Genomic DNA, 21,202 nt, shown 5'->3' with positions numbered 1-21,202 from the left:
TAGAGATGGGGAGAGGAGACCATTACTAGACTACTGTTATGCTTGTATTTAGAATGGAATAAAGGGATATTTTTAGCCCGATTTTTTGGCATGGAGGGTAAATAAAATTTTGTTGGCTTCATTTAATAACTTCTCATTGAATCCATGACCTTTATTACTAAAAAACATGCAATTAGAATTTAATGAGTCCACTTGCAAGGATGTTTAATATCATGTTATTAAAAACTATTTTATTGAACAGAAAAGAGCATTTAAAGACATTTAATCTACAGTTTAAATTTTAAATGTAAGAATCACACATTACCTTCCAAAAGCAGCCTTCTTGAATATTTTATTATTTTCTGGCATAAATTGGAAAGACTGTTGTTTCTGGTGCATCAAAAATTGATTAGTTTTGTACTGGTATAAACAGCATGCAACTTTTCTACCGCATTGAAATGACAGTTCACAGTCTGTAAGGAAGGGAGCATTTACTATATTACCCCATCAATATTCGATCTAAAACCCACTCCGGAAATGTGTACACATTCTTAGAATTTCTCTTGTGTGGAAGAATCCCTTAATTTAGGATGACCAGATTTAACCTGAAATAAATTTATACTTACCTCCCCACACAGAAAAAAATAATCATATTTATCCAATTAAATTTTTATTAATGAAATGGGGGAAAGAAAATACCGAGGCCTTCATTAAAATGCATTTTCAAAGAAGCCTCTTGGACTAAGTGAAGTTCTTCATTTGCCACTAAACTTTCCTCCTCGATTGAAGTCATGATGGTTCTTTGTGTAGGAAAATGAATCCATTCTGCCAAGGACCTAAAGTAAGCTGAGTGTTAGATAATTGATCATGAACACACTCTAAAAGAACTACAGGATTCGGGGTAGAATTTTGGAATAGTCTCATCTTTGAGATTTTTAAATTAAACCATGTGCTTTTGATGCTTTTTAGTTCCTTCTCCTTTTCCTTTTTTTCCCACTCCCTCTGTCCCTCCCTCCCTTCCTTTTTCTTTCTTTGTACTGAAAGCCAAATGCTACATGAATAGATCCCAAAACACAGATTGATTGTATAAGAACATAAAGTTTTCTGCTTAAACTACATGTATTATTATCTGTTATGGTATTGAATACCTATCAGTTTAAATTCAATCTAGCTGAATAGAAAACTACACATTCTTATATATTCATGTTTTTTTTTTTCCCCTCTATTCAGAGGAGAATTAAGAATTAGGGGTGTGTGTTTGTGTTTGTGTGTGTGTGTTCCCTTTGGCTAGAACCATTTCTCTTTTAAATTCTGAGTTCGAATGCCTTTAGATGGAATTTCAGCCCCTCATTTTACTACTTGGTCACTATTGTCTTTTATTCTCACAAACTTGACATTTTAACATGGCTTTTTATGTGGACCTTAATCTCCTTAGGCTGCTATCTTGTCCCTCGACTCTTCCAGCTATATAGTCTACAAATAGACTCACATATAAATTTACATATATAGCTCACATATAAATTTACAACAATCTTAATGCTGAATTTTTATCCTAGACCTCTCTAGCTCTAGGCTCATAATCCCAACTTCTTACAAGAGGTTTCAACCCAGATGACTCCAAAGCACCTCAAATTAAATATGTTTCAAACTGAACTCATTGCCTCATGTACAAAATCATTTCCTTGTCTTTTTTCCCCTGTAAGAGCACCCTTATCACTGAGCGCTCTGGCCGGGGAGCTAAGAAGCACTTTCAAGTGTAGAAACCCTGACGATCCTTTAGATATGATCTGGACATATATAAATTATGTCTTCATTTCCTCTGTCTCTTACAATTAAACCTTAGATAGGCAACATTTACAGCATGAGAACCTGATAATATAGTACGATATTGATTTCCGTAATAATTTAGCCCAAATCTAGTTTCTTGGCCCCAATTTCCTACCACTTGACCCCATAAAGACTGCTCCAGCTGCCTTAATTTACTTACCACTCCGTAAATATGCCTCGTTTAATTTACCATCTTAATATGCAGGTCGCTTGCTTAAATAATCTCTATTTTGAATTAATCTGATAAAATTAATTAAGAATAAGAGAAAATCATGAGAAAAAATTTTTTTCCTTTAGATTTTCCACTTTCTTTTGCTATGTGGAGGCTGCATCTCCATTTGTACTGCAAAAGGCATTTCCTTTGGAAAAGATGTGCCCTAGATGTCAATCCAAAGAAATTAGGGTACTGAAAGCCTGTGTCTGGATCTCTCATTGCTTTTCAATAAATTTCCTATCAGTTGTTTCCTTGCCATTGTTACTTTCGAGATCCTAAAAAACATGTCATTTCAGGATGTTTTCTTTCTTTCTTTCTTTCTTTCTTTTTTTTTTTTTTTTTTTTTAAGGCAAGGCAACCCTTGGTCAGCCTCACAGATTGCAAGGACCTTGTCAGCTTACAATCCCTTATTTTTTTTTCACATCTACGGTACCTGGTCTTCCTAGGTGGTCTCCCATCCAGGTACTAACCAGGCCTGACCCTGCTTAGCTTTGAGGAAGTTTTCCCATAGTCTGGTGTTCTATGTTTCCTAACATCATACGTTCTACACGATGACACTTTGGCTAGGAACAAAACCGAATAATCTTGGGCGTAGCTTTTAAATGCTGGGATTTAACCACGTCATTCTTGCCCCACCTCACAGTTTAGACACAAATTTTCCTTGGGCTTCTTCCATTTCTTTGTGTTTTTAGGCATTTCGCTCTCATTCCCATTCTCTTATCAGAAAGATGGTTGACTTCATCTCGGTCATTTGTACTTCAGTATGAATGAGTTTCAATGAGTATTCCTAACAGATACTTGAAATGGAGGAAAATATTATCAGGGTACAGATGGCTTTGCTCAAGTCCACATGAAGCCCTAGAACCAGGAATATTTGAGAACAGGATCTGTCAGCATCTCCTTCCATCTTTTGTCTCAATTCTCCTTTTCCTTCTTCTGTTCCAAGACTCCCAGACACTAGGCATTCTGAGTCTTTCTTATTATTTCCTAAATCTCCCTATGTATCTGATCTAGGACATATAGACAAGTGACTCTCTCCTTTCTGTTAACTTTGTGCTCCTTCTAAGTTGTTCTTATGATCACATCGATCCTTAAGGCTGGGCCTGTTGTGGAGTACTGGGGAAGATGTATTGTTCACCAAAGTTCCTTGATTTAGTGACGTTAAGGTCAATTGGAGATAAAATTCCTTTAGACATGAAGTAGCAGATGTGGAGGAAATGGTTTTGAAATTTTTTTTTTTTTACTATCTTTTCTAGCTTCTCAGTTACTACTTCAAAATTTTGGTTTCTGAAAACACTAAATGTCCTACACTTTGATATTCCACTTTTTCTCTCAAATTTTGAGAATTAAAGGCATGAGACTTCAGCATTCTCTAATCCCTGTGTCTGGCAACAACCTCCATAGGTTTCATTTCCAGGGGAATATCTGCTGAGCCAGAAAAATCATATATCTTCTATCTTATTCTCTCATGAGGTGTGAATATAAAAACATCTTGAAATAAAAACCACCTTTGTCTAGGGCTAATTATTTACTTTCTTGTATAGAAAGCCATATACTACACAATAATACAGATTGTTTTCAACTTCCTATAATCACAGCTTACAGAAGCACTATTTATACTTAATTCTTATCAAAATTTTCAAACAGGTTCAAAATAGAAGCCAATAGCTTCTGATTAACCAAAGGAGAAATGAGATACTTACCACATCTTTATTACCTTCTATATTTTGCTTTGTACACCCAATGGATCACCGTACACGCCACAAACAACTCCACCAAGATGAATAGGAACAAATATTGTGAAAGTATGAGACCACTTCTCTGTTTCCAAAAAGAAAACATACATTCCTTTGAGATCTTTGCATATTAACACTTTAAAAATAAAGGTATATAAAAATTGCAATAAGATAAAAAATAGAAGAGAAAAACTACTCAATATATCTCTACCCTCAACAACTATGGTTATTCATACATATTTTTCTTGATCATAAGGATGACCAATAATTATTGTGGATGATTATAAACAGATAAATTTCTGCCAAATGGATAATGAGACTCATTGATTGTTTTTCCGGTTTGTTGTTGTGGATAAGGTCAGCAAATTTTCACCGAGGCCAACAAACCTCTGGGGATGATGGAATTGGAACAACCTTGAGATTCAGTGTTATGAAACTTATTTAATAGAACTCGTTTAAAATTAGGCCTGTTGTTAGAAGGTGGGCGGTTCCCTGTTGGGATTGTGCCTCTGACTATAAGCCCCAAACAGACCCATATCCTTGCAGGATAGTGGAGTAGTGGAGTTGTGTATAAGAATACAAAGTCCGTAATTGGAAACCCAAGCCTGAAGGACCTAACGCACCTTTGTGACAAGGCCACCATGAGCTATTGGGATCGGTTTTCAATATTAATACCATTTAATAGTAACTGAAGCCATGGCAGTGGAAATTATGGGCATGTTGGTGGACCACTGAGACTCTCCAGAGTTCTGTCAAGTACAGGTTTGGAGTCGGTATTGAACTTTTGACTCCCGATATTCCTGAATAATTTGAGGGAGTCATCATGGCAGGGGGCTCAAGAGGAACATCCTGCATTTCTTGCTAATATAAACATTGGTGGTTCAAGAGATGAACTGGAAAAATGAGTTAAGATTATAATTGTACTCCAATCCAGTAAAATGAGACATTCCTGTTAGGCAAATGAAATCTTAAGTAATATCTGGAGGTTTATATTTATTTTAGATTTTAGTTAAAGGTATCCTTCGGGGTACGTGTCGTAAAATATTAGCATTTCCTATAGCAATAAGATGGTTCTTTGATGTGCCATTTAATTGATATCTGTTAGTTTTCAATTTTGTGTAGAGAAATAACTTGAAATTTAGACCATCTTCAATTAAAATAAATATTCTGCACGCGAATAGCCCTTTGACCCTGAGCAAGTAGCTTAACATTTCTGAGCATGTTTCTTTAATTGAATCAGAGATATAAATAATTCCCTAAGGAGATCTGCAGTCTCAGCTGCTGTAAAATCCCTTCCAAAGCCATGTAGAAATAAGAGAAACTCAGCAAAATGCAAATCAACATGTGCTTTGGAACGAGCTTATTAACCAAGAGTTTGGGATGTTGGAAGTAAAGAGAGCTTACTGACGGAGGCTAGGAATTTAAAAATGGGCAACATCCAAAGAGCTCAATTAAGAAAAGTCAGTTTCTAGGTCTTGGCCAAAGGGCCAGCTCTTTTGACGTCTGTCAAGCCCTGGGTCAATGGGATACAGGAAGAGGGATGCATAAAGAAGGCTTTGGAATCTGTGGCTTCCATTCCTACCCAACTCGTTTAGCAATGACTCCCATCTCCTTGACTTCCTAGCTCCTTCTCCTCTCGTACCAACAAGCCTATGTAGGTAAGTGCACATATATCCATAGTCCCATGTGCACAGAAACACATGTACACAGATTCTGAAGCACAAACACGAACACACTTAAACAGACTCACATAGACCTGCTGACAGACAGCCAGACACAAGCAGGCAGTGCAAAGATGTCCACGTAGTCATGTGCATACCGAACTGAGTACCCATGTGTTCCAGATTACATACAAGTACAGAATTTAGCTTTATTTTGTCTCTACAGCCCTGACATTTATCACAAGTGCATAAAGATGCCTTCTTATTTCCTCCTTTGAAGATCAAATCCTGCTATAATAAACTTTTATAATTAACCTAGGAAAACTGGCTTCAGAGATGCTGGTACCTGGAAACCGAGCTATCATAAAAATATCGTGGCTACCAGGTGGGGCCAGAATTGAATACAATGCTAAATCACTCAAAATACATCTATTATTGTTTATTATACATTCCATTCAGTTTAGGTTTTGGGTGATCCTAGGTTTAGGAAAATAACCTGTAGTTTGAACCACATTTGTAGTAGGTATATATGACAGAGTAAATTAAAGATGAAGGTCACTGCTATATCTTGCATAATACTTAAATATTTTGATTACTCCCCAAAGAATTTAATATGTAGTTCTAAATTTATGATGAAATTCTCATAGAAACATGGTACTTACGTGTGGCCAGATAGAAACGGTTGAACTTAACTGGAATAGTGAAAACTCAAGTAATAGTAAAAACAGACCAACCACTGCAATACAGGCACTTATGATGTTTACTATTATAGTATAGTGTATCTGAAAGAGATAAAAAGAATCACCAGGTCACTGAAAGTTATCCATATGCATCACTGGCAAGTATATTCAAATAGTGGATTTATATAAATTCTGATCTTTTCAGAATAGTAAGGTCATTAAAAGGATTGTCAAAACTTCAGATCTGTCAGGATCCCAATCAGACTGGACAATTTTGGAGAAAATAAAACTTTTGATGTATTCCTTCACTGACAAATGATTGTTGAACGTCGATTGCGCACCATACAAACTATCTGCGTTAGTAGATAAGAAACGGTCTCTGCCCTCCAGGAGATTCCAGACTGTTGGGGAAGGCCAACAAGTGCATATTCTATGTCAATAGAGTGTAAAAAAGAAGGTGAACGCTTGGGCAAATTCATAGTGCCATACAGGGTCAGATAACGGAAGAGCTAACATTCAAGGAGTTTACTGCGGTTCATTTTAGAGTGCAGGCAGAGGAGAGGCGGGGAATTTTGTTGGAGAGACAGGTGCCATCGAGATAGATATTTAGGATTTCACCTCGAAGACGCTGCTGGGGGATTACACTGCCGAAAGCGCCTAGTCTGTTTTCAGACAACACGCTTGTCCGACCATGTACTCCAGACAACGCATATGCATACTGTTGATGGATAATTACATTGCGTCCATGTATGAGGTCAGAGAGATGATAAGCTATAGGATATTACTGTTTGAAAAATCCTTATACTTCCTTGTTCTCATTTTCTCCGGTAAAATTCTATCTCATATAAATCAGATAATAAATAGGAAAACTTCAACTACTGGATTCTGAGATCTAGTTCACTGGATTTATGAAATCTATTTCACATCATATATTTATCTAAATTGCTCTTCAGTAATTTTCATTTATTCTTTTGGAACACATCTCCCTTAAAGAAAGAAAACCGTGTTAAAATGAAACACTCGCTAATTCATTCGCATGACCTAAGCTTTGGTAAAAAGAGTGTGAGGCATGGAATCAGCTACACCCTGTGACCCTGTCATGTACTACAAATTTTTTTTTTAAGTAATGTTTAAAAACAGAGAATGTGTAAATATTAATATATTAAGAAACACTTTTATACTTTCATTATATCCACTGAAAATTTATTTATTTTTTTAAATTGAAGTGAAACCTGAAGTTTTAGTTTTGTATTTTCTTAAGTACTAATGATGTCAAGTGACTTTTCCTTTGTTTGTTAATTATTCTTTGTGAAGAATCTGATCAAATCTTTGCTCGTTTTTAACTGGGTTGTTTGTCTTATTACTGAGCTGTAAGAATTTCTTTTAAACATTTTGGGTACATATTCTCTGTCAGATATATAAGTTGCATATATTTTCTCCCAGTCTGTGGCTTGTCTTTTTATTTTCTTGACAATGTCTTTTAAAAAGCAGAATTTTGATGTCCAGTTAATCAACTTTTCTTTCATGAATTATGCTTTTTAGGTTCTTTTTAAGAAGTCTTTGCCTACCACAAGGTCACAGAGAATATCTTCTATTGCTTCTAGAAATTTTATAATTTTAGTTTTAATGTTTAGATTTATGATCTATCTCAAATTAATGCTTTATATGATATGAGGTAAAGTCCAAGGTTACCTTATTCCATCTATATATTCAGTTGCTTCAGCACCATTTGCCTAAATGACCATTCATTCCCTATCGAATTACACTGGTGCCTTTGTCAAAAATCAGTTGATCAAATATGTGTGACAAGACTAGGAATATATATAGTTATAAATACATTCATATACATGAATACACACACTAATGTCTTGATTATGGTGGTTATATGTGAAATCAAGTAGTGTTAGTCCTATTTTATTGTTGGCTATTTCCATATAGAGCTTGACGTGAGTATCAAGATCTAGAATAAAATCATTTTAGCATTTTAATTGGAGTCACTTTGGGTGCATAACATGATTTGAGGAAAAATTGACATCTTAAAAACCTTTATGCCTTTCCATCCATGACCATATTTATTTATTTAGATATCGGTTAATTTCTCTCTGCAATGGTTTACAAATTTCTGTGTAGAGGTCTTGAAAATATTTCATTAACACTTAATATTTCCTAAGTGTTTTGTTTTTGTTTTCAGTTATAACTGATGTTATTAAAAATTTTACCTCCAATATATAGAAATACAACTGAGTTTTTTTACATAGTGAACTTGTATTCTGCAATGTTAATAAATTATTAGTTGATTTTTTTGGGTAGACTTCTTAGGATGTTTTAGGATATCTTAGGATGCCTGAGAATAAAGCAAGTATTACTTCTAACTGTTCAAATTTTATGCCTTTTATTTCTTTTTGACTTGTTACAGTGGACAAGAACTCCTATACAATATTAAAATCATTTGATAAAATGGTACTTAACTTGCAATGTTTCTGAACTTATGGGAAAGCTCTCAGTCTTTCACCATTAAGTATATTAACTATAGGTTTTTATAGGTGCCCTTGAGCAAGCTGGGGGAATTACCTTCTACTACGAGTTTAATGAGAGTTTTTTTTTTTTTTTTTAAATCTCAAGTACTTTTTCTTCATCTCTTTAATTACTCTAAAATGTTGAATTACATTGAGTGATTTTTGAATGCTAAATCAAGCTTACATTCCTGGAATAAATTAAACTCCATTATGATTTTAAAAATATGTCACTCAATATGATTTATGATATTTTAAACATTTTAGTATCAGCATTCATTAAAGATTTTGGTCTCCTATTGGTGTTAGAATTATATTGGGCTCCAGAAAAATCAGTTAGGAAATATTCTTTTGTTTATGCTTTCTGAAATATTTTGTGTACTGTGGGATATTATTTGTTCACTAAATCCTTGATAAATTAACCATTTAAATCATTGTGTGTCTGGAGTTTACTTTATGAAAAATTTTTAATGATTAATACAATTCCTTTACCAGTACAGTAATATTCAGTTTTCTATTTTTTATTGTTTCTGTTTGGGTAAATTGCATTTTTCACAATTTATTGGCATAATGTTGTTCACAGGATTTCCTTGTTATTCCTTGTTACTTCTTTTATTCCTGATACAGACAATTTGTGTTTTCTCTTACCGATCAGTCTTAACAGGGGATTATCATTTTCATTAACATTTTCAAAGAACACATTTTCAGCTTTACTAGTTTTCTAGTTGTTGTTTATCTATTTTCTATGTCTGTTTTTATATCGTCATTATACTGTTTCAATTAGTATCACTTTGCAGTACAGTTTGAAATCTCCTCATTGGAATTTTTATAGGGATTGCACTGAATCTATATATGGCTTTGTGTATTATGGACATTTTAACAATATTAATTTCTTGAAGTCCACAAACATGGAATATCTTTCCATTAATTTGTGTCTTCTTCAATTTCTTTCATTAATGTCTTAAAGGTTTCCTCATACAGATCTTTCACCTCCTGGTTTAAATTTATTCTTAAGAATTTTCTTTTTGATGCTGTCATAAATGAAATCCTTTGCTTTATATCTCTTTCAGATAGTTTGTTGTTAGTGTATAGAAGTGTAATAAAGTTTTGAATATTAATTTAGTATTTTACAATTTTATTGAATTGGTCTATTAATCTAACAGCTTTGTGTGTGTGTGTGTGTGTGTGTGTGTGTGTGTGGCATCTTTAGGGCTTTCTATACACAAGATCATATCATCTGCAAACAGAGACAATTTAATATTTTCCTTTCTAATTTGGATGCCTTTTTTCTTTTTCTTGCCTAATCATTTTGGCTAGGATTTTCAATACTATGTTGGATAGTAGGGGACAACCTTGTCTTGTTTTCAATCTTAGAGGAAAAGCTTTCAAATTTTCACCATTGAATATGATGTTAGCTGTGGGTTTGTTGTATAAAGCCTTTATTATGTTGAAGTATGTTCCTTCTATACCCAATTTGTTGAGGGTCTTCATCATGAAAGGGTGTTGAATTTTGTCAAATGCTTTTTCTGCATCTATTGAGATGATTATAGGATTTCAATCTTTCATTCTACTAATGCGGTGTATCACATTTATTGATTAGCATATGTTAAACAACCTTGCATTCCAGGGCTAAATCCCACTTTATCATGGTGTAGGATCCTTTTAATGTGGTGTTAAATTTAGTTTGCTAGCATTTTTTTGAGAATTTTCACATCCATATTCATCAAGGATATTGGTCTATAGTTTTTCTCTTATTATAGTGACCTTTTCCAGCTTTGGTATCAGGATAATGCCTGCCTCATAAAATGAGTTTGGGAGTGTTTTCTCCTCTTGAATTTTGGAAAGATTGTGAGAAGGATTAGTATTAATTCTTTAAATGTTTGGTAGAATTCATCTGGACCTGGGCTTTTCAGTGGTGAGAGGTTTTAAATTAAATTAAATTAAATTAAATTAAATTAAATGTTGTTATTACTGATTCAATCTCCTTACTCATCGGTATGTTCAGATTTTCTATTTCTTCATGATTCAGTCTTAGATAGTTGTATGTTTCTAAGAATTTATCCATTTATTCTAGGTTATCCAATTTGTTAGCATATAATTGTTCATAGTAGCTTCCTTTGGTTTTATGTATTTCTGTGGTATGTTTTAATGTTTCCTCTTTTGTTTCTGATCTATTTGAGTCCTTTCTCTTTTTCTCTTAGTATGGATAAAGGTGTATCAATGTTATTTATCTTTTCAAAAAGCCGGCCCTTAGTTTCATTACTTTTCTAAATTGTTTTTCTGGCCTCTATTTCATTTATTTCCACTCTGATCTTTGTTATTTCCCCCTTTACCTAACTTTGAGCTTAGTTTGTTCTTCTCCTAATTCCTTGGTATGTAAAGTTAAGTTGTTTATTTAATATCTTTTTCTTTTCTTAATATAGCCATTTCTTGCTTTAAACTTTTTAAAGAACTGCTTTTGTTGCAGTGCGTAGGTTTTGACGTGTTGTTTTTCTATTTCATTTGTTTGTGTTATATTTTGATCTCCCTTTTTATTTCTTCTTTGGGCCATTGGATGTTCAGGAGTGTGTTACTAGTTTCCACACATTTGTAAAATTTCCAGCTTTCCTCTTGTTTTCTTTATCTAGTTTCATACCATTGTGGAAAAGACACTGGTATAATTTCGGTCTTCTTAAATTTGCTAAGACTTGTTTTGTCACCTGTAATATGATCCATCCTGGAGAATGTTCTGTGTGCGCAAGAGAAGAATGTATATTTTTTAGCTGCTGAATGGACTATAATCTGTACATGTCTATTAGGTCCATTTAGTCTAAAGTATAGAGTTTTGTTCCGATATTATTTTCCTGACTTTGTTGTGTTTTTTACATGATAATTTTTAGGTATTAAAACCTGTTAAGACCTCAAAAAATTACGTTTGGTCACATTGTTCCCATGAAGTTCCTTACCAGGCCTTCTGTAATTGCTCTCTCACTGGCCTCCCTGCTTCTCCTCTTGGTTCCCTCCACTTTACTTTCTACAAGGTAGAGTAATCCTTTCAAAAGTAACCCTTTTAAAGCAGAAATTCTGATTATATCACTCTCTTCCTCTAATGAGGCTTCCAATCACACTTAGAATAAAACTCGGAGTCCTTATAAATACTGTGCTTGACATGGTCATCTGATACCCTTTTTAAAAGTTTAAAAACTATATACTGGCTTCCTACGGGTTACCATCAGGCCGATATATTTTAATGCTGGTCAATAATCTTTTGCCAGGGGAATCTTTGTGAGAATACACACCTTACAACTTCAGTCAATTCACAAAGCAAGCTTAGCTTTCATTTCTTGATTGCCTAGGGCCTCGCTGTCAGCCAGAGGTGAATGAGTGGGGTCCTTATGCTTTGCCAGATCTTTCCTGGGCATGCATAGAGGCTTCCACATGTAGACCATTTTCGATCCCTAAGAATATGTTGGAGCTTCTCAAAGATCTCTAGGGTTTTCTAGTTATCCAGAATTTCCTTTTAAATTTCTGGCCGGGCCTTTGTTCACCCCAACTGAAATCACAGCTTTATCCAGAAGCACAGTTGCCAGCAGATTGATATTGTTACTGTAAATTTTCTGGTGGTAGGGCTTTGTGTTCACTGAGATGAGGTCTGTATCCAAACAAATAGCTATGGCACCCTGGGGATAGAGATACTGCAGAGTGATGCAAGTTTAAACAAATGTTGACTGTGCTCAGAGGATGCTGATTTTAAGAGAGCATCAAAGGATGTCAGTGCTCTTAGTTGGCTCTAAGACGCTGCAGTTTTATGGTTACCATGCCAATAAGCTGGAGATCAAGGGGAAATGGGAATAGCTCCAAGTCGAAATATTACAAATCCCTCTGATTCTGATGTTTAATAGTTATCTCTTGGATCGACAATGTTCAGTCTTTCCTGTGACTTTGGTTAATTTCCAGTGTTCTGAAATCATGAATTTTAGCTGTTTTGCTGATATTTTCCTTGTTTTTTTTTTTTTTTTTGTGGAAGAATGATGAGCTCATTGAGCAGCTTACTCTGCCAGTCCAAAAGTCAATTTCTTAGAATTGACAATCAAAATTCCTACAATTACTTATTATCCTCTTTCACTGTAAGCATAAAACTCAACGTCCTCTAAAGGAAATCAACATAATGCAGACTCTACAATATCTCACATCCATTGTTCATCATACAATCAAAGTTCCTAGACATGTGAAGAGGGAAGAAAGAGGGTAATAACAGATACCGGGTCATTTCAAGATATCATAACTTACATGCCATAACCAACATTTTAATTTGCATTAACTGATTTGTGATATAAAACTTTAACTCCATGATTAATTTCATACATTCTGAATGATTTTTATGGTTAATGAAATATAACAAAAAGTTGAGTAATTGGAGTGCATCTGCTTTTTAAATAAAAATTTAGTAGAAACTTAAATTTCTCATATTTTTAAAATTTACCCTCTAAAAATTTGGGTAAGTTTCTAGTAACTCAGAGACAATGCTACCTCCTTACTAATTCTCCTTCTTTTGGTATATAATACTGTTGTCTCTAGAATTGCTACAGACGTTCTGACTTACCAATAACCTTGAACGCCTCTTCTCGAATACTACTGTGAAGACTCCTGTCAGGATAAACTAGAGACAAAAAACACATTTATTAGTAGCCAGTCATTATGTTTATATTCTTGAAGAGAAAAAACTCTGGAATGCTGAAATGTGAAGAATATATGTTAATGTTTTAGTGGAACCACTGAGAAAATCACCCAGGCAATAATTCAAGGGTTCTCTATTACAGAGATGGGAGAGGCATGAAATCTCTGGTCACTAATGTAACACGTGTGTTGGAAACAGAATCTCAGGGCACCTTGAGGTGACTGTGGGGCAAAAAGAGTGTCAAGTTTTCTTTAATTTAGCCCATAAAGTAAATTATAAGAAAATATATCCAGTTAAAGAATTTACTGCTAGACAATGTTATATTTTGGTGATTTCGCATGTCAGTATTTTTAACATAATGCTAAAATATTTCATTAACAGAAAACATCATTCGGAAAACATTAAAGCTTCATTTTTCCTATTTAAATATAAGAACTACATAATGTCTTCCATGAGTAGCTTGTCCTGAGACCTTCCATTATTTTCTAAAACTTGTTAGGAAGATGGTAGTTATGGTGTATCATAAATTTATTTTTTCATTGGTGCGACTTTTACGCATGCATGGAAACTTCCCATTGCATTAAAAAATTAACTATTCAGTTAATAGTAGAGAGAAGGAATGTTCTTTCCCCAGAAAATTGGGGTCACTAACATCAATACTAAATAGCATTTTGAGGTCAGAAGGTCCGAATTTGAATTCTTGGTGCTTTGCTTTTCATGTGACTCAAGAGAAATTCCTTAACCTCTCATCAGGTTTTGCTTTTTTCATTGGTAGAGTGGAGAATATTTTCTATGTTGCCGTGTTACTGTGTTTTTTTTTGTTGTTGTTGTAATAGTTGTAAATAAAGCAAGTCACTGAATTATTTATAGTCAACTTGGTCCTATAGTTTCCTCCTGAAGCTCAGAACTATGTTTTCCAGAATTTGTTTCCTGCGTGGCCAAGAGAAAAATCTCAATGTTCGGAATGGAAAAGAGAAGCAGAAACTACTACTCCTAGAAAGTCATAGTGACCATGGTAACTGTGGCCTAATTTTTTTTCCTTCTCATCTGTTACATTTCCATTTTATGTTCCAGAGGCAACAGTTTCCAGACTTCTTCCTGACCTTCCCTTAATCTCACTCTGGCGGCCAGGAGCCCATGTTTTCCTAGATTTAATTCAACTTCTCACTCATCCCAGTGTCCGAGGCAGGAGCAGTCAGTGAGTCTATGATTCTCTGTCCCTCCTGGCCACGCCTTCTCATCCCTAGGAATCCCCACATTTATGAAGGCTCCAATTCTCATACTAGTTTCTGTATGCCCATAAATCTTGCAGTGGCCCCGTTTTCTCTGCAAAACCCTGTACTGAACTAAGCACCTACCACAGGGCCCAAAATTTGGACAAATGGCAAATTATATTGACTTTTTATTACTTTCTGTTATTTTTCTACTTTCGCATATCTTACTTGGAATTCTTCCTAAACTTTTGAAATGGGTGTGTCTTTAGTCTTTCAGCTACTTATCTTGGACATTCTACATATAGCAAGAGAAGGTTCTGTTTCTCCTTAGCATCCTGGACTTCCTCACTTGAGGTCCTCATTCTAGCAAAATGTCCCAGAAAACCAAAACATAAAACGAAATCATCAAAAAGAACACTACCACCAGAACAATGTTTTTTTTCCTTTCATCTCAGGCAAAATTATGATCATTAATAAAATTCTCGTAGTTATTTATTGCATGTTGCAGAGGCCTCTTCACAAAGTGCAGAGGCACATGCATTCATTCTCTCTTGTAGCTCTATTTCTTTCTGACTGATAATCCATCAAAGGGGTATAAGAGCAACAGTGAATTTCAAATGATTGATTAACTGTTTCACAGGTGTGAATTCCCGATTTATGTAGGACTCTGAAGGAGGGTTTGGGACATGGAGCCCAGTTCATGGGATGCAGTGTGGCGAGAGGAAGACCTTGATTTTATGGGATCTAACTGATTTATTATATTCCCATCTTCTCCATTTGTACATTTATATTTGTCAGGCTGGGGCTGGTGATATGTGGGAGAATACTTGGGGGGCATTTTTAAATAGGTGAGTCAAAGGAAGCCTCTTGAGAGAGTAACATGAAAGCTGAGCTCATATGTCAAGAGTGGCCTGAAGTCTGGGAGACTAGAGAGAAGAATTTTCCAGAAAGAGAATACGCACGCACTTACAGAGGCGAAATCTTTAAGGACCAGTGTAATTGGAACGTAAAGAATGAGGGACCATCAATCACCCCATAGAATATTTCTCGAGGATAATTGCTATCCTTTAGGAGAGTATGCTATTTATTTTCTTCGTAACATTTAAAATTAGAACATTTTAAATATTTTCTTGATTGTTTACTCTTTATCTCAACTAAGAAAGCGAGGGTTATGAAAGTAGAGACATTTTTATCTTAAACTTATTGTATGTCTGGTTCATTGTTTTCTTACAGTCCCTACAACAGTTGTTGCGAATAGTGGCTCTCCAACATATTTCTTTACTGAATAAAAATTTAAACAACATAATTCATGTTAGAAATTAAGTCAAACTTTCTTGATTGGTTACATATTGCTCCCTCAACCGGAAATACTTTCAAGGGCCCTTTCTCCCCTCTCCCCCACAATCTCTGTCAATGAACCCCATACACTTAAAAAAAAATACAAGAATGTCCCTTGTCTGAAGTGTAAATTTGTTGAGATTAAGTAATATATTATTTATTTTGCTTTCGATTTTCACATCCAGAAAAATGCCAACACAAATTAAATGGTAAATAAATGTTTCTTTTTTTCATAAGAAGTCTCAGACCTTTTTATTAGATGTGAGTTTCATAAATGTTTCTTGAATAAAACTAAAATATATATTAACAGAGGAAATAGTAGTGTCCAAAAAATTGAGTTAAAAAAAATCCTCAAATAACTTTGAATATAACTTTCATGTCATAAATATAAATACATGTGGTAATTTTTACAATGGCAACTTGGTTTTTGACCATAATATTATTTGAGATGTTAAAACAATTGACTCATCTGTTCTTCTCTTAGAACTCATATGTTTGAATTAAGGCTCTCATTTTTCATGGCTGAATTGCAGTGGTCTCCTAGCTTTCTCAAATCTAATCTCTTAATAATAGAATGATAGTATTAAAACAATCTAACCATGGCATCATCCTCAGCCAGATGCTATTGTCCAGGGCTTGCCAATAGAAATATCATGCAAAGACTAGCTATAATTTTAAATTTTCCAGTATTGCAATAAGAAAAGATAAAAGAAATATGTGAAATTAATTTTAATAATATATTTTATATAATCCTATATATCCAAAATAGTATCATTTCAACACAAAATTGATATAAAATTAAATTTTACATTATTTTTGCTCATACTAAGTTTTTGAAATTTGGTATATATTTTACATGTACAGCACTTCTCAGTGTGGTTTAGCCATATTTTGGATGCTCAATAGTTACATGTGACCAGTGACTACTGTACTGGACAGTCCCTGGTCATGTTCTCTTTATTTTCACTCACTTCCTCAATGATCACATCCAGTCTCATGGCTTTCAAATCTACCTGCAGGGACTCCCAGACCTGTATCTTAAACCTAGCTCTCTCTCTTCAACTCTAGATTCTATATCAAACAGGGTACCTGACCTCTCCAATTGAAGATTAAATAGACATTTCAAGCTCGACAGGTTCAAAACAAACTCATTATCTTCCCTGGTAATCTACCCCCAGCCATCCTTGTATCCGTCGAGGACAAGTCATCCCTTCTGTTAGCTTAAACCAAAACGCTGGCATTATCTGTAACATCTCTCTTTCTTTTACATTCCACCCTCAATCCATCCAGATGGTCAATGAACTCTCCCTCAACATGTATGTAAAATGATGTTACTTTCCATCACCTTCATCAGCCTTGTCTGAGTCTCACTCGGATTTCTTCGGTAGCTTTCTGAAAGCCCTTGGTCTCCTTCATCATCTTTTCAACATAGCAGCCAAAGCGACCCATTTAAAACTTAAACCAGATTATTTAATCCTGTTCGCAGAACATTAGAACAACTCCAATTTCCCTTACGATAAAAGCCAACGTCCTTACGATGACTCGTAAAGTCCCACATTACCTGGCCCCCCTGCTATGCTTCAGACCTCTTTCCTGCTTCTCTTGCTCTTTCTTGCTCTCCTTCCGCCCTGCTGACCATACCTTCCTACGAACGCTGCAGGCACACCAGACGCTGAAGACTTTGCTCTAGCTGTTTCTTGACCTGGACGTTCTTTCTCCACGTTTGGCCAAACCTCTAACTTTTCCAAGTCTTTACTCAAACGTTACCGGTCATTTGAACTGTTGGTCACGATCCTTACTTCCAGGTAATGACATTATACTTCCATACTCTTGCCATGGTCTCATGGTGTTTGGACTACGCTTCTTTGCCCCTCAATTTAGGACCTGGTTATTTTGTTTGCTTTGGCTGAGATGTTAGCAGACATGAGCCAAGCCAAGGCTTGTAATATTCTTAGGTGATTAGACTTGACCTTTTGTGTTGTTGCCTTTCATTGTGAGAAGACTATCTCTTCAGTAGCTACTAGTCTAAGCAGGATATGGAGCAGATCTATACCTGATCTGTAGCTTAAAGCCACATCTGGCTGGTCCCAGCCTAGATCAGCCAAATCTCAGCCAACTCATAGATGTGTGAGTAAGAAATAAATACCTGTAGAGACCTGCCTCTGCCGTAGAATTTAAAACGTTAACCAGTATCCCTTTTGCTACTTTCCCAGAAATTCCATTCCCCCTTCATCCTACTCTGCGTTTTCCGTTTTGACTTCTATAACCTTATCATCTTCTAACATACTACCCTCTGATAGAGTAAATCTCCATCGGGGCTTAGGTCTTTGTTTTGCTGCTGATATACTTCTGACACCTAGAATAAGCATCTGACACATAGTGGGTACTCAGTAAGTATTGGTTGAGTGATCAAATTTCAAACGTGTATTATTATTATTATTATTATTATTATCATTATTAGTTTAAAAGTTTCACTTGAGATTTTGTGAGGACAATGGCACATCACCACCATCTGTCAAACATAACAACATTTACTTTAGAAATGTCTGCAAAATTCTACCAAATTCTTTTGGGACCAACAGAACAAAAAGCCTTCATTTTTCTTTTCCTACACGAGTTTTATATATCCCACTAATTCTTTAACATTTATGCCCTCTCATCTCACCTAGCCCACTGGCAAAATAAATGGCCTTGTGGGCAGCTGAATAGTCACCAACCATTTTCTGTTTTCCTAAAATGCCCCTTGTGCCTCGTACCACTTTTTTTTTTTTTTTTGCCACATCCGAGGACTATGTAAAAAGTGGACCTTTAACAAAAAACAGATTCCTATTATGAAAAAGCCTTAACGATTAGAATCTAAGTGCAGATATCAACTAGACAGAAGATGAGTTTCTTGAGAACAGGGACTGTGTGTTCCATCCATGGCACACTACTCGGCTCAGACACAGTCATCGAATGGAACAAATAATTTAATGAATAACAACGAGGAAGCAGATTATTTACTCACAGAGAAAGATGACCAAAATGGGTATCCTGTCAATGCCGAAAGAGGCAGATATGATTTTCCAAATACGAGAAGTTGTGTGACTAACAAATATGTCCAGATCATTCCCAGCCAGTGAAGAATCAGACCAGTCATGATTTGTATGGCCTGGGAGAAAAGAACACCATTAATCGCTTACCATTATTTCAGTCTCACCATTGAAAGAAATACACATCAAGAAAACGCCAAGGTGGAGAAGAAAGGGGACAACCTAACAGAATTTGAGGATTCTCAGCATTTCGGAGAAGTTTGCAGAAACAATGACTATTTACACGTCCAATTAAATTGTACCAGGAGCCTGTTAATCTACATGGCTTGAGAGGTCGCATGGCATGAGCCCTGGAGCCCTGAAAGAATTGATGTCCCTCAATACCATGCAGCCCACAGTCCTTACTTGCAGACACAGCTCCTATATTCTACGGGCTGGCAGACTTGGTGTTTCTGACTGTACCTGCCCTGCTCTCATCCTCTCAAAACTGAGATTTGGACTTTGATTCCTTCTGTTCTGCCCACCCCTATGCCCATCTGTATTGCTTCCACAACCTGATCATCTCATCTGGGATCATGTCATCATCCCCTTAGCTTGAGATAATTTATAGATGCCCGCCCCCCCCCCCAAAGGACTTTCCACCCACTTATAAAGTCAGAGTATATTTTTTAGGAGTATGACTAGGTTGTAATAGTTTTGAGTTATTTAAATGTAGTCGATAGAGTCATAATTTCTGCTTTATTTAAGTTCTAGCCTGATATACATTTTATGTGTTTAGACTGCATGTGGAGAATGCAGATATTACGTATCCATTTCAGGATACTTTCATGAACACTCTTCCATTTGGGGAGTCCATAATAGAGGTGATTAAAGTCTCCTTTCTGTATTTAGAAATTGCAATACTGTAGTCATTTATTCACTCAAGGAGCATTTAGTTCTTACCCCCAGCATTCTGGTTTCCTTTCGTATCCGTATCCGCAGACGACTTCTTGGACTTCTTCGACTTCTTGGACTTCTTCGATTTCTTCGCATTTTTCACTAAGATACAATAGAAATATAGAGGATAAATGTGTTTCTTTTCTGTAGGAAAACAAGGAGATGAATTAATACTAATTTACTTCCTGGGTTAGGTACTTAAAATTGAGAGGGAAATTTAATCCTAGAGCTACTGATTTTTCACTTAAAACATGAAAACATCAATATTTTCATCGAAACATCAAATTTTTCATCAAAACATCAATATTACTATCTTGAAAAAATTCAAAAATTATTTCTCAAATAGGTTTGTTCTTTTGCCAAACTTAAATTGAACTGTATTAAATAGCGTGTGGGAGGTGCCCCATCCATCAGTTCCCGTAAGCCGTTACCCTTATCCTACCTTTACAGGGTCAAGAAAATTGAGCTTTTGCTTGTTATGGTTGATTCTCTTACCGCATGTCATTTCCCTCCAAACTAAAGTCTGGTACAGGGGCGCTCGACTGGCAGAAACCAAGTCACATGCCCGTAACAGCTTCACAGGAAGATGAAAAATAAAGTAGTATATATTCTCCTTTGGCAAGGTGGTCCTCACAAGTTAGGGACCTATATTAATGTACAGAAGGCGTTCAATAGATAAGACCATTGAAATTCACAGATAACGATGATTAATATTGTGGGTAACCTTTGGGATTTCTGTAGAAATCATACGAGTCCTCCCTAGACTCCATATTTAATATCCATGAGAATTAGGTTTTTTCTTGGAGCCTCGCCAACTGGGACAAAAGTGAGCATCTAACTCAAGGTAGGCCCACAACATGCTCTTGTTTGGGCTGGCCTCCACGTTATTGCATTCTACCCTAATGGGCAGAGTTATAGAGAAAGTGAGTTTTGAGAGCGAGAAGAACAGAGAAGGACGCCCAGAGGAAAGCAGGGACGAGAAGCAGCAGAACTTCCTGAGTTTCTGATGGTTTTCGATGTCTTTTGGGAATCATCAGACTTCTTGCCCTTATATTATGTAAACACATCTGGTCATATATTACAATAATATATCTTTACTTCACAAAAACTAGTAAGAGGTAGTAGTAGTCTCTGTTTCTTGTAACCAAAATGTCTCCTCCCCCGCCCCTTCTTCTTGACTTCTAACTTTTCTCAGGTGGCTTTGACAGTCTCCTCTATGGAAACTCCGATATGTGATGGGTCTTCTCCTTTTTTCAACCTCTTACCTACAGCCAAATATGAAGTCTGAGACCTTGTCCTCAAAACGTGCACCTAAAAACTTTTCCTTCCATTTACACAAACCACGAACTCTTGAGGTTTGAGTTGCCCCTGAGCTGGCCTAGTGACGCTTGAAACTGAGAAAACGTAGAAAGATA

The 21,202-nt window shown here is 35.6% G+C and overlaps 1 protein-coding gene across 1 annotated transcript; it reads right to left on the bottom strand.

Moving 5' to 3' along the window:
* Positions 1-3,713: 3,713 nt before the first annotated feature.
* LOC118602978 (membrane-spanning 4-domains subfamily A member 12-like) lies at positions 3,714-19,883 on the bottom strand. The gene is made up of 5 exons (XM_036221608.1): positions 19,794-19,883; positions 18,827-18,970; positions 13,193-13,249; positions 6,080-6,199; positions 3,714-3,841 (listed from the first exon to the last, which is right to left on the bottom strand). The coding sequence occupies exons 1-5, from the start codon at positions 19,881-19,883 to the stop codon at positions 3,734-3,736; spliced, it is 519 nt and encodes a 172-aa protein (XP_036077501.1). The 3' UTR covers positions 3,714-3,733.
* Between the last annotated feature and the right edge of the window lie 1,319 nt (positions 19,884-21,202).

This window comes from Rousettus aegyptiacus, unplaced genomic scaffold, assembly GCF_014176215.1.
Source record: "Rousettus aegyptiacus isolate mRouAeg1 unplaced genomic scaffold, mRouAeg1.p scaffold_m13_p_5, whole genome shotgun sequence".
Taxonomy (NCBI): domain Eukaryota; kingdom Metazoa; phylum Chordata; class Mammalia; order Chiroptera; family Pteropodidae; genus Rousettus; species Rousettus aegyptiacus.
This window is presented reverse-complemented; position numbering and strand designations above follow the sequence as displayed.

What these genes read in the sequence shown, in the direction of transcription:
- LOC118602978 (XM_036221608.1), bottom strand. Translation starts at nt 19,883, where the DNA reads ATGCGAAGAAATCGAAGAAGTCCAAGAAGTCGAAGAAGTCCAAGAAGT. An exon ending in AGAGGCGTTCAAGGTTATTG is followed by an intron (nt 6,200 to 13,192) that starts GTAAGTCAGAAC and finishes TATCTCTTTCAG; the next exon opens with ATACACTATACTATAATAGT. An exon ending in CCGTTTCTATCTGGCCACAC is followed by an intron (nt 3,842 to 6,079) that starts GTAAGTACCATG and finishes TTTTGGAAACAG; the next exon opens with AGAAGTGGTCTCATACTTTC.